The sequence below is a fragment of the Sapajus apella genome, unplaced genomic scaffold, assembly GCF_009761245.1.
Source record: "Sapajus apella isolate SASKATOON/1434 unplaced genomic scaffold, GSC_monkey_1.0 scaffold10, whole genome shotgun sequence".
Taxonomy (NCBI): domain Eukaryota; kingdom Metazoa; phylum Chordata; class Mammalia; order Primates; family Cebidae; genus Sapajus; species Sapajus apella.
Window position 1 is genome coordinate 4553535 of NW_022436950.1, and position 13561 is coordinate 4567095.

The 13561-nt window shown below is 49.1% G+C and overlaps 1 protein-coding gene across 12 annotated transcripts in view; it reads right to left on the minus strand.

The window, feature by feature from the left end:
* Positions 1-13561, minus strand: part of AGAP1 (ArfGAP with GTPase domain, ankyrin repeat and PH domain 1) — a 616003-nt gene that overhangs the window by 366847 nt on the left and 235595 nt on the right. For all 12 annotated transcript variants that reach the window (XM_032277597.1, XM_032277595.1, XM_032277594.1 and 9 more), the window contains 3 exons: positions 9229-9314; positions 6254-6395; positions 678-812 (listed from right to left, as the gene is read on the minus strand). In XM_032277597.1, the coding sequence (XP_032133488.1) occupies positions 678-812; positions 6254-6395; positions 9229-9314 (363 nt within the window). The remainder of the gene's footprint in view (positions 1-677; positions 813-6253; positions 6396-9228; positions 9315-13561) is intronic.

Consider the following 13561-nt stretch of genomic DNA (forward strand, 5'->3'; position numbering starts at 1 on the left):
CCAGGGTGACACTACCTCTCTGCCCGCTGCAGGCATTTCCCCAGGTCCTGCTCTCAGAGCGGTGTCTGGCACTACAATTACCCACATCTATGTTACCCCTTACAGAAACTCACGCTCTGCCAGGAGAATTTCCTCTGATTTATGGATGTTCCTGACGGCAGGTGATCAATAATGAATAAAATTAACCTAAAAACAATTCCCAAAGGCGGGTCCTCGCTCTCTGCTCTGAGTGCCATCTTATTTTTTTGGGGCGGGGGGGGGGGGGCGGTCTAAACTTGACACTCTGTGTCCCTTCAGTTTATTCTCTCCTCAAAGCCTCCTATCAAATATTTAAAGTGTTTTAAAGGACGGGATTGGATTAAGAATGGGCAATTACAATGAAGAAATGGCTCACAGACAAGTTTTACAGAGCACAAGAAATGTTCTCTCCTGTACAAAAAAAGGCCACCCAGATGACACACAGACCCTATGCCAGGCCGTTCTCAAGCCATATCTTGTCTCTTCTGAACGCAGCACTTTCTATGAAATGTACCTGAGGATCGCCTCTGGAATGCAGTGCTCTCAAAATGATTGCCCACCCGGCAGTGACATCCTCCCGCCACCCACATGCACAAGGGCAGGCAGGACTGATTTCTCGAAGTGCCTCCTGTACGGTATTCCCAGCAATGCGCATTTACCGTCCTGGAAGACCCTCTCCACGTTCAGCCCGTATGTGGCACACGTCTCGTAGTACGTGCACCGCTTCAAGTCATTGGAGAGCTTCCTCGCCCTGGCATCGTCGATGACCCTCGGGTTAGTGGAACTTATGGCATCTGGAACGGAAGAGCAACAAGTAACGGCACGGTGACAATGACAGCTGTAACTACTTCCCACAACATACGCTCCCCACGTCGCAGAAAACCGGTCCTTACTCAGCAAATGTAATTATGCTATGAATCTGAAGTTTGCAGGGCATAGTTTGCCTCCCAAATAACACTCAAACATCAGAGAAAGTTAATTACAACTTAAACTTCCTGAGTAGAAATTTGTTTTACAGGAGAGCTTTTGAAACTGAAATTTTAAAATGTTCAGAAAGAAGGAATAAGACTTAATTATGCATCTAGAGAACACATGCTTTAGAAAGAAGAAAAAAAACCCACACAAAGTCACTGTGTATAGGTCCCCTTCTGCGCACCACGCAGGTGGCTAGGCGTATCTCATGCACTGGTATTATTTTTCCACGTGTGGTCACTTGTCCATTTTTTAGACTGACCCATTTAATCAATGCTCACTGGGCTCCCATTCGGGGTCTGGTTCTGTTCTGTGCACAGGGACACCCCAGTGAATGAAACAGAGAAAATCTGCACTCTCATCAGAGAGACGTTCTAGTTGGCCAGAGAGGCAGGCAGGAAATGAAGATGCATGTGATGAATGGTTCTGAATGTGAGATGGCCGCACTGCTAAGTGATGCAGCGAAGAGGTCAGGAGGCTTGGGTGACCCCGGGTTTTGGAGTAAGTGGTCAGGGAACCCTCATCTACAGCAGGTAGGGTGCAGCAGAGGGCGGCAGGGCACCTGGTGTACATGAGGGAGATGCAGGGATGAGGCCCAGAGGGGTGGGAGGGAGGTGTGCGCAGAGAGGGGACCCCGTAGCAGAGGACACAGCAGTGCAGCAAGTCCCCTGAGGTTTTAATGGACCTCCTCAGGGTCACAGGTGACCTGGATTCCCCCAATCCAAGTCATGTGTGCACAGGGCACGTTCGAGCAGCTGCACAGAGATGCCACCAGCACCAGTTTCCTAAAACAGAAACAGAGCCCTCCTTTTTTTTTTTTTTCTTTAGCTCAGCTGCCAGGACTCCCCACCCCCAGCCCGGCCCCATTCATTCCATTACTTTTGAGTTACAGTGGCACATGGAACAGAGAAATGAGGAGGCAGAACGTGAACAGTCATAAGGCTTAGGGAAAAGAGGACTTTTCAGAGACGTTTTTCTTTTCTGTTTTGTTTTGCTTTTGTTTTTGAGACAGAGTCTTGCTCTGTTGCCCAGGCTGGAGTGCACTGGCGCGATCTGACTCACTGCAACCTCCACCTCATGGGTTCAATTAATTCTCCTGCCTCAGCCTCCCAAGTAGCTGGGATTACAGGTGCCCACCATGCCCAGCTAATTTTTGTATTTTACCATGCTGGTCAGGCTGGTCTTGAACTCCTGGCCTCAAATGATCCACCCTCCTGGGCCTCCCAAAGTGCTGGGATTACAAGCGTGAACCACTGTCCCCAGGCTTCAAGAGACAGTTTTCTAACCTGAATCTTTTTCATAGGGCTTGAAGGCTCTTATGCCAAAGAAAACAATAAACAACTCTTTAAACAAAAATCCACCAACGGGATTTCTCTACCAAAGAAATAGCAGTACAGTTATACAACACAGCGACCGCCTTTCACATTTTGTTTATTTTTGAGGAGGAAGGGCAGATGGCAACTCCAGTCTTCGAAGTATATTTAAAGAGAGGCACCTTGAGGAATTTGGTTAGTTTTTTTCTCTTCTCATATGCCATTTTCTTAGTCCTATGACATAGATCTGGGCTGACATTTCTTTGTTACCGGAAGGCAAGTGTACTCTGCAATTAGGGTTCTTTGCTGACAGTGACCAGTCCAGCCTCCACAGGCTGCACCCCATTCCAGGGATACAGCCAAAGGCCACTTCATCCTGCCTTCTTCTCTGGATAATTAGTAAATTCTACTTGCATTTCATAACATTTAAGGAAAAAAGTATTTTTTAAAAGTTCAAAAACATTTATTTTTAATTGTTAAAAAAGGAAATCCATGATGTTTCAATGCTCTAGGACAATTTTGAAAACACAGGCCACAGAGCATCCACCCAGCTTCCACGTGACCCTGACCCACGGCCTCCATCCTCAGTGGCACGGTCACTCTGTTTCTGTCAAATTTCGGCTTCACAGGTGCACCACGGACATCTCTGCGGGCTTCTGCACTCGCAGTCTGCATGTCAGTTTTATACTTGTCTCGTTTTTCCTTCCACTTTTAACTCTGTAGCTTTTTACAGATCCTGCTTCTCCTCAAATCAATTTAATGTATATATCTTTAAAACAGAACCTGTTTAACAAACATTAAGCGACGACCTCCTTCAGTCCCATCTTGTCCGATTATGAACATTCGTGCAGTCCTTGACTAGTGCCCAGAGAGTGCTCCTGCTGGCACAGCTGCTCCTCCCGTCAGCGGGTGGAGGCCTCACCCCAGGCCAGGCAGCCTTGGCAATGAACCTAATTCCTCTTCGGTTCTTTCCCATCCTACATGCTCTGAGCTCTAAAGCTGCCTACCCTAAACTGGCAGGAAGAGAAATGTTAGCCCCCTCTTGGACAACCTGGTCCCTGTTTTGTCTCTGGCATCCCAGGAAGCCAAGTCCGTACAAAAGCAGGTTTTAAGGAGGGCAAGTCTGCATGCAGGACGCAAGTGCGGTTGGAGCAGGGACCCTCAGAGCCCACGCACATGCCAGCTTCCTGCCATAGGGCTTCTGGGGTGCTCCTTGAAGTCTAAGTAAAGACCAAGAGCATCCCACAGGTGAGGAGTGCGGGCCTGATTGGAAGTTTCCATTCTGGTTCACCTGGGGTGTGGCTTGGAGCTGACATGTGAAGAGTCCTGCACTTAGGGAGGTCGCAGGGCCAGCTGACCTGCTCTCCCTGGAGGCCACCTTCATGCATACAGACACTCTCCTGTGGCCTTCAAGCCCATCTTTCCACATCTGATCAATGGATGTTTGTGGAATTCACGGAATAAAAGGGGGTACTTTTACCCAAGGACTTCAACTTCAGGAGGGCTTCTCGGGAGTCTTAAGTAGCCAGCCCAGTAGGAAGCTCAATGTGTCACTCAGCTCAGGCAGGAGACTCATAGAAATACACTGCCTCCAGGGCAGGGACAGAGCAGGGCCTCTGGACGGGGTAGGCAGACCCAGGCAGGGCCTCTGGAACACCGGTCACACATTGAAATATGAGGAACAAAAGCAGCCAACGTTAGACGCCTATCACAGACCCATGGATGCACTGAGTGTCTTCCAGGAATCCGTGTTTAACCCCACCAGAGTCCCAGGGGTCAAGGTCACCCAGCCTGCAGCCGGTCACACCCAGAAGTGTGTGGTCCTGGCTCCCAGGGTCTCAGACACTCCCCACCTACTGACAGAACACCATTCGAACTCAGAGAACAGACTGATGGCAGAGGATCTTTCCAGACTGTGAACTTCGCTGCCACTTTTCACAGTGAGTCTAAGCAGAAGGCCCTCCTGAGTCCTAAAATCAAAGCTCCTGGGCTTGAGCAGCCTGTGAGCGGTGCCTACACACACACACAGCCCCAAAAAACTCTGCTCAGAAATGCCACAGTCAGGCCTGCGGGAAGGGGAGCTTATTTGGAACTTCTCTATTCGACTTCAAGGCAGCTTTCAGCAGAATCGACTTTGAGTGAGCACCCGCTTTAAACCACAATTAGGAATTTTCGAGTGACCACCTCAAATACGGCAATTCTGCATTCCCATGAGAACCAAGAACTTTCTGCTGGTGCGGCCTTGTCTCCCGGTGAACACTAGAGGGCGCGTTAGGCATAAAGAATCCGTCCTCTGTTCCGTGTTAGAATAAACCTGCCTCTGGCTCTGAAGGCTTCAGGAGGGAGAGCGACCAGTGGCCACTCCACGCTCCGGTTATGCTTAAAAAAAAAAAGGTGAGGAGGTGCTCTCCAGGAAGCCCAACTCTAACACCTGCCACCTAGCATGCTGAGAAAATGCTTTTAGTTATTTATTTACTTTTTTTGAGATGGAGTCCCCCTCTGTCTCCCAGGTTGCAGCGCAGTGGCACGATCTTGGGTCACTGCAACCTCCGCCTCCCAGGTTCAAAAGATTCTCCTGCTTCAGCCTCCAGAGAACCCGGGATTACAGGCACAAACCCTCCAGCACACCGGCTTTTTTTTTTTTTTTTTTTTTTTTTTTTGACAGAGGCTTGTTCTTGTCACCCAGGCTGGAGTGCAATGGCGTGATCTCAGTTTACTGCCATCTGTGCCTCCTGAATTCATGCGATTCTCCTGCCTCAGCCTTCTCAGTAGCCGGGATTACAGGCGTGCGCCACCATGCCTGGCTAATTTTTGTATTTTTAGTAGAGATGGGTTTCACCATGTTGGCTTCAACCTGACTTCAAATGATCCACCCACCTGGGCCTCCCAAGGTGCTGGGATGACAGGGTGAGCCACCACGTTTGGCTGGAAAATGTGTTTAGTTTACAGCACCACTATTTATTTCTCTCAGCACACATGCCCCCGATGTGATATGGACTTTTGTAGATTCCTGATAAAGCAGCCAATCACCTGCCTGGCAACCCCCTACTTCCAGCACACCTAGTGCAGTACCTACAGCTGACATCCTAAAGGAAACGCCTCCCATCAGTGCAGGGATGGGCACATCAGATAGGCTAATTCTACAGGAATTTGTGAGACAGTCTATCAACAGCCACAACAAAAATGAAGGGAAACACAATTTTCCTCATAGGATTATTTGTAAGTTACCCATATTTCTGCCAAAACAGTTTTAAAGTTAACCTCCTTCTGACTTTTAAAAACATCCTATGTGACATCTTAGACCCTGGGGGCAGACCCCAGCACAACCATGGGTCGGTGATCAGGAGCGAGGACATTGTGCCTCAGTCCATGTGAGACGTGGTCTATTAAGTCTCAAGTGACCTGGCGGAAAACAAGGGCATGTGCCCAGGATGCCCCTCTCCAAGCGGCCTGCTAGATTAAAAGTAAGATACAGGTCATAAGACAGTGACAAACAGAACTTAATAAAACAACTGCTGTATGCTGGAAATCAGTATTATTTCAAGGTGCACTGAAAGATAAGCTTTAATAGATTATTTATAAATCATTTTCTAGAACAAAGAATTAAAATATAACAAAACGACATATATATTTGACTAAACATATACAAAACATATACAAAAAATACATATATAACAGAAAACTATACACATATTTTTTTCTTTTTTCTGGAAAACACATTTCATTTTTCCTAAAGCACCTGAGATGTGTGTGTATGTTGTTTTCAGGTTAAATGCGTGGTTTCACCATAGAAGCAAATCAGGAAATGTGATAACTTCAGTTTCATTACTTTTTCACAAAAAAGTGAGCGTTCAGTAGGCAATTATTCCTTCTTTAAAGCATGTTTAAACTTCCCCATACTGAAACCGTTAGAATCTTTTAAAAAACACCTGCATACGAACATCACTCACCCTGGGTTCCCACCAGAACCAGAGGAACCTCGCTTGTGTTCCGATAGTTGGCCATTCGACTGTAGTAGTGGTAAACAGTCTGGAAACTTATTTCGTCCTCCAAGCTGAAGACAAATATCACAGCGTCCACCCACATGGCAAACTAGGGAGAGAAGAAGGGGAGGAGAACAGGAGCTGAGTGACAAGGCTTCATTAAGAACGGAGATGTCTGGATGGGCCTCTGGGCGGCTCGGAGAGCCTGGGGTGGCAGACAGCAGGGTGCTGCGGGAATCCCCTTGGTCGCCCGCTGGGTGCTTGATTTTTGACTGTTCTTACACAGGGTCACAGTACCAAAGTCCTCCTCCTGAGGACGCCGTGCCTGGTGTTCTCAGAAACGGGCCCTTCACCCTGTTCCCACCAAGCCACTCTGTCTTCCGAGGACATAGCCAAGCAGTCTCCCGGCCGCCCTCATGCTCCAGGCCTGCCCACCGCTGCCCTGAGCGCAGACACAAGGCCAACCCTGCCTCCCTCCAGAGCCTCTCAAACCCCAAGGCTTTCCACTGTCCTCTCTGCCTCCTCTTCAGACCCTCCAGGAAGCCCTGCTGGACCCCTCAGGCTGAGAGGCGGGTATCTTCCCCCGGGCTCCCGCAGCCTGCTCAGAACCGCCCCCCTCCACCCCAAGGTTCTTCCCACGCCTCCGCAGGGCCGGCCTCCTCTATGAAGGGTAAAGATTGAACACAGGCTCAGCGTTGGCTGACCTCCTGCAACACCAATGCAAGGAAATGACTATTTTTAGGGAAAAGTGAAAAGTGCATTCGGTTTTAAGTAAAACATTTACATGATAAAACTTAACCCAAAGTTCTAATAAGTACAAAATTAAATGAGAATGAGGACTTGAAAACAAGGCTGGGAGAGACCTGGAAAGACGGCAGCTCCCACACAGCATGCCAGGGCCAAGGCTGACGGAGGCTTCTCCTTTTCCTCTTCTCCGCCTTGAGGAGCCCTCTTCCTGTCTCTTCCAACAAAGTGGGAGGGGCAGACTACCCCCGCACCCACGAAGAGTGCCGGCTGACCCGGAACAGACCTCAGTTCCCAGCACGGGAGCTGAAGCCCACCTGAACCTCCACCCAGAGGAAACGTGAACCGTGGCTCTAGTCTTCTAAGGGTGCATTCTGGTTTCCCCAGCTCCTTGTGTGTGGGGCACCCAACACACAACCTCCTACTCCAACAGGGTCACCATCAGAAAACTTAAACTATGTTTTGGGGTTTTTGCTTTTTGAGACAAAGTTTCGCTCTGTTGCCCAGGCTGGAGCGCAGTGCTGAGATCTCAGCTCACTGTAACCACCTCCTTCTGGGTTCAAGTGATTCTCCTGCCTCAGCTTCCCATGTAGCTGGGACTATGGGCCACCAAGCCTGGCTAATTTTTGTATTTTTAGTCAAAATTGGGTTTCACTCTGTTGGCTGGGCTGGACTTGAACTCCTGACCTCCGGTGATCCTCCCACCTCAGCCTCCCAAAGTGCTGGGATTATAGGCATGAGCCACTGTGCTCGGCCTCTTCTGTAGATTTTTCTACATATATGTACTTTTTGTAGCTTTTGTGATTCATATTCAATTTTGTGCTTCATGTATTGCTAATTTGCTCTGTAACTGTAGGGGAAAAAGCTGCTTCCAGTCAGTCAAAACATTTATGTGCTGGAGAAGGCAGAAAATAAACCCAGGTGATTCCTACTTCTTCCTCCCATCACCGACACAGGAGAGACCCTGCACCCAAGAGGTCCGTGGTGTAGCAAAACACTGTCCTATACACTCAGTGGACTAAGAAACAGCTGACTTTTACCAGCTTCGCAAGCCTAGGACCGTATCGGTCCGATCTCTAACTTGCCCTGCCTTAGTGTAAACTAACGGATGGTCACTGAACATGGGCTCAAGCTGCTTTGTAACTAAGTTTTCACTTTTAACATGTCTTCAAGGTCTTTCCTTCTTACGATCAAGTATATGGTATGGTCAATGCTAAGAAACAGAATTCTTCACACTTTAACATCTTTGAAATCAGAATGCACCTAAATATCGCTGATGTTTCACAGTTTAATTGGCGGCATTCTTCTTTTGAATATTGGTACACCTTACAGTCACTGGTGTTTCAGAGTCAAGGGAACATGGTAAATCTGTGATATCTTCTGTAGACCTCACGGCTCTCCAGTGTGTGGAGTACTAGACCCAGAAGTCCTGCATTCAGTATCTTTCCTTTCATCTTACAATCCTATGCTGCACATTCACAAAAAGTCCAGGAAGTAGTGCCAAGAAAACGTTTCACATTCAATTTGCATGAACGGTCACTGGCCATTACTAGCCCTTGGCTCCTTTAAAGTGCTTAACTAGTAAATTATGCTGCAAGTAAAACAACAAAGTGGGTTAAATAAACCAAAGAAAGAGATCATCCACACTCAGGTTTTGTTATTTCTAGAATGTCCATCTTTCCAGGAACTTCCCAAGAAATCCTAACATGCCTCATACCAGTTTTCGGTGGAGACTGCATTGCTTGGGGCAAGCCCAAGGGGGCACGCAGGGGCCAACACCTGCAGTTACCAGAGACAGAAAGAAGACCGGACTCCAAATTCCACCCAGCTAACTCTCTAAATCTCATTGCTCTAGAGATCAAACCACTCAAAGGAAAAGACCAAAAACAAACAAACTGAAATACACAAATTCCCAGATGTCATTTCAACCGGGTTCCCCAACCAGGGCAGAGTGCGTTTTCTGCCTTTTTAAAAACACAGACAGTGAAAAGCCACCATATAGACCCAACTTCTCTGCAGGATTTTGCCTGAAAAAAACAAAAACACGAAGAGGAAGCATTAGCTTCTGAGACATGAGAAGAAAATGCAGGGATAGGAAATATTTTTATGGGTTTCCACTTTTTTGAAAGCAGGTGTTGAATCCAACCTCAGAAAACAAAGGGGAAAAAAGCAGGCTTGGGGCGTGCGCATATACTCACCTGCGCCTCCGGGGGGCCCCCTTCGTCTCTAATCAGCAGCAGATAGCTCTGTCCGTCAACAACAATCTCTTTCTTGAACCTGCCACCTGCCACATACACAAAAGATCTCGTTACACAAGAACAACAGAGAGTGAGGGGCAAACAGACGTGGGCTTCGCTTGTGGAAAAATACACCCTAGGCTGTCGCCCTGGAGACAACTGAGTATTTAGGACGTCTCCAGCAACCGCTGAATTTTAACAGAGCTGAGCTCAGATTCAAATGTTCATCTTTAAGAACCTGTGTGCGTTTCCAGTTAGAAAGCACAGCCTCCTTCGCGATGCCAGACACTGGTGGCCGAGAAGTGTGGACTTTTCATGTGGGCTTTCTATGTAAATTCAGGAATTCTCACTCACTGGGAAACAGAGAACATCGCAATTGTCATTCTCTTGTTGGGTTCACAAAAGTGAAACAAATTTTTCATGCTTAACAGGTGCCTGATCTGCAACCTCTTGGTAAATTACAGGGCCGAGAACCTGTATTCTCCTCAAGAGAAACCCAGTTCTTGAAAGGGAGACATAGAACATCATGAGAATGGTGTTTCCAGGGTCACAGGTCACAATTAGGGGAGGGACGCTTCACTACTACACAAGGGTTAGACAGAAACTACTGGATGGGACCTCCGCACAGGTGGAGACAGCAGAGCAGCGGCTGACGAGGAGGCGTTAGAGACCACGCGGGGTTAGAGAGAGACCACCGGGACCCTGCCGGAACAGAGGTGACAACGAGAGGGTGTGTGGGCATGAGAGGCCCGGTGCCGTCCTGGACGTCCCGGCCCCTGACACTCTCAGGAGGGGGTGGTACAAGATGGCTGCAGTGCCCAGCCTGGCCCGCCAGGCCAGCCCTGCTCCTGCTCGGCGGCAGGAAGGATTCCACCCTGGCTCCTCTGCCTTCTCCAACAACAGACGCCCCTCTCCAGATCCTGGGCTCTGAGTCCACGCTAGGGAACCCTCAAGGGCATCTGGAACTCTTGGAGAGGGGAAGGCATGCATCGCTTCCTAGCTCCCGTCTTCTGCTCCTCTGTGCAAATGCCTTCTAGAAACCCTGTCTAAACTCCAAATAGATGGACCCAGAGGACAATGCTGCTGGAGCCCAGATGCTGCCTGCAGCTCCTCTGCTGCCCAGAGCCACATCTGACTCCCTCCCCTGCAAACGGAACCTTCCCTCCTCTAATCCTGGGTCTGAACCAATCAGTGCCCATGAAGCAAAAAATCTGAGTCCCCATCTCAGCCTGGAAGTGTCCGAGGCCCTCCAGAGGGTCCGCTACCCTCGGAGGCCACAGAGGGCTGCCCGGGGCGCTGGCCTGTTCCCGGAGCTCCTACCGCACTCATGTGCTCAGAATCAACACCTACGCGGACGTCGCGGGCAGCCGCATTTACTAAAGCAAACAAATCTGCTGTTCAGCTCACTCGATAACAAAACAATGAAGACGACCTTTGGAGGTTAAAATGAAGCAGATAAACTCTCATTCTGCTGTTCCCTCATCACTGAAACAAGAAGGTAGGGTCCACTGGAAATGGTCAGGCTGAGGTCCGTCAGCAGGGGACACAGCCAGGCCAGTTAGGACGCTCGGTCCAGACAGGGTGAGCCCCAGCAGCTGCAGGAGGGTCCAGAAGACTTATAGTTCCTGAATCGAGCGTCCTCATAGGCAAAAATAAACCGCTTTTCTAGCAGAGCTACTGTGACAGTGAAACGGGCTGGGAAACACCTGACATAAGGTGGACACCTCCACGTGTGACGCCGCTGCAGACGGCTGCCCCCAGACCCCGATACCGGCCTAGCTCTGCCTGAATCCTGGCTCTGCCACACACAGCTGTGTGGCCTCGCCTCACCTCAGTGTCCCCACATGCAAAGGGGATGTTGTCCTAGCAGGCAAGGAGTAGTAAGTTGACACAAAGAACCCTAAACAGTAGCCGGCACGGTCTTACTCGAAATTTCTGCCAAGGTTATTTTAACCTGCTTTTAGAAAAGTCCTATTTAACAGTGGCTACGCCTGCTTACCAGAGAACAATCTGCAACAGTGATGATATATTATTTCCCTTTCAAAAAAGCTTTTTAAAAAGAGTTGCTGGAAACCTGCTACAGCTTGGTGACATAAATTGAACTGGACCCTTTTAAGAAAAATAACATCTAAGGCTGGGCTCAGTGGCTAACACCTGTAATCCCAGCACTTTGGGAGGCTGAGGCGGTAGATGACCTGAGGTCAGGAGTTCGAGACCAGCCTGATCAGCATGGTAAAACCCATCTTTACTAAAAATATTAAAAAATTATCTGGGAGTGGTTCTGGGTGCCTGTAATCCCATCTACTTGGGAGACCAAGACAGGAGAATTGCTTGAACCTGGGAGGCAGAGATTACAGTGAGCCGAGATCATGCCACTGCACTCTAGTCCGGGTGACAAAAAAGAAAACGGGAGGGGAGGGGAAAACAAATGTTTGAAGAGGAAATCTATTCCTCTTTATTTGGAGAAAAATCTTCTCCTTCATACCCTGTTCTGTGCATGAGCCCAGGCATCAGCCCACCAGGTTCAAATCCCTGCCAAGCCCTCACTAGCTGGGTGACTTCCGGCAAGTAACTCAGCTGCTCAGAGCCTCAATTTCCTCACCTGTGAAATGGGGGTTAACAGCCTTCCTGAATGAGTTAATGCGTGAAAAGCACTTAGAACCCTGCTTGGGACAGAGAGGAGCTCAGAGAGCAGCGATCCTCATCACCCCTGCCCCTCCCCCCTCACCCCTAAGGTTTGTTTATCTCCCTCCTCTCTTCTTCCCTACTCCCTCACATTCACTGAAATCGTCTGAGCTTCTTTGCTAGGTTTCTGTACAAGTTTCCGCCTGCCGGCGTCCTCCCCCGCCTCCATCCCTCCTTCCCCTGACAAGTATCACACGCAGATGGACCTCGCTGCGACACCATCCTGACCCTGTGTCCTGAGCCCCACATGTGCCCCTCTGTGCCCTCCGATGCCGAGTCTCCTTCAGGTTCCCAGCTCCAGCACTGCCCTCTGATGGCTGCCCCGGATACAAGGGCACGTGGAAGCCCTCCCTGCTTGATGAATCTTGGGATTCAACTTCGAGAAGGCTTCACTGTCTTGACAGGGCATGCCAGCCCCAGGTCCCATTCCTCAATCGCTGGACTGTGTCACCTCCAGAGCAAGAAGGGAGGAGTGAAGCCTGTCCCTGGGGTCCTGCAACACCAGTGTCCCTAGGCCACTGCCTACCTGTCTGGGAGGAGGAACTTGGGGAGCATCACCACCCAGCTCTCATGGAAAGACCATGATGCCTCGGCTGGTGACCCTCCCTGGTGCATGTCACGCGAGCACGTGCAGGGCAGATTTCACGTCCATCCTCTCCTTTGCTTCCTCTAACGTGTTTCTGCAGAGGCACATTCACAAGGGAAGCTTCTAGGTAGTCGAATCACAACATTCAAGTCACGAAAGGTTCCCTAGGAGGGCGCTGAGGCTTCTCACCCTGCTCTCCTAAACTCTCTGGTTTTGTGACCTCAAGCAAAGGACTCCAGGCCCCACTTTCACTGCCTCTAAAAGGAGCTGTGATTCCTTCTCTCATCAGTAAGGTCCCTTCGAATCCTAAAGTCGGTTTACATTCCCCACCCAGATACAGAGTATAATGAACATTTCTTTTCAGCATTTTACAATTTCAAACAGGAGATACTGGTAACTGGTTTGCACGTTTTTTCTGGTATTACACTTAAATCAGAAAGCAAAAATTAAAATACTCCTAAGTATTTGCCATGAACTCAAAGGCGAATAATTAGATACAATTCAATCAGGTGCTCAAACAGCCAGGTTGTAAGAAAGCAAGAGTGTATTTGCCGGGGACATTTTCAAAAGGTCCTGCAGGGCACTCCTGGTGGGAGCAGGCTCAGCTCAACAGGGCCACTGGGCCTTGAGAAGCCTGGGCTGGCAGGTAGATCACACTTTAAAATTCATTTTCTACACTTTAACCACTTTAAACACAGAAGGAAAGCCTTAGGAGAGCAGCACGGCTGGCAACAAGCTGGTATTCAGCAGGTACCACCACTCACGTAATTTTAAATTCAACCCCATCATTTCATCCGATCTCACCCCAGTCACTAGACTTTTGTTGTTGTGCAGAAACCCAGCAAAGCAGCGAAGAGGATTTCAGTGCAAGTGAAGGTCTAGGGAAGGACAGCAGGGCGAGACTAGGAACGCTTGCGGGTGAGGTGAGAGGGGTGGGGGTGATGAGGATCCCTGCTGACTGAGCTCCTCCCTGTCCCAAGCAGGGTTCTAAGTGCTTTTCACTCATTAACTCATTAAGGAAGT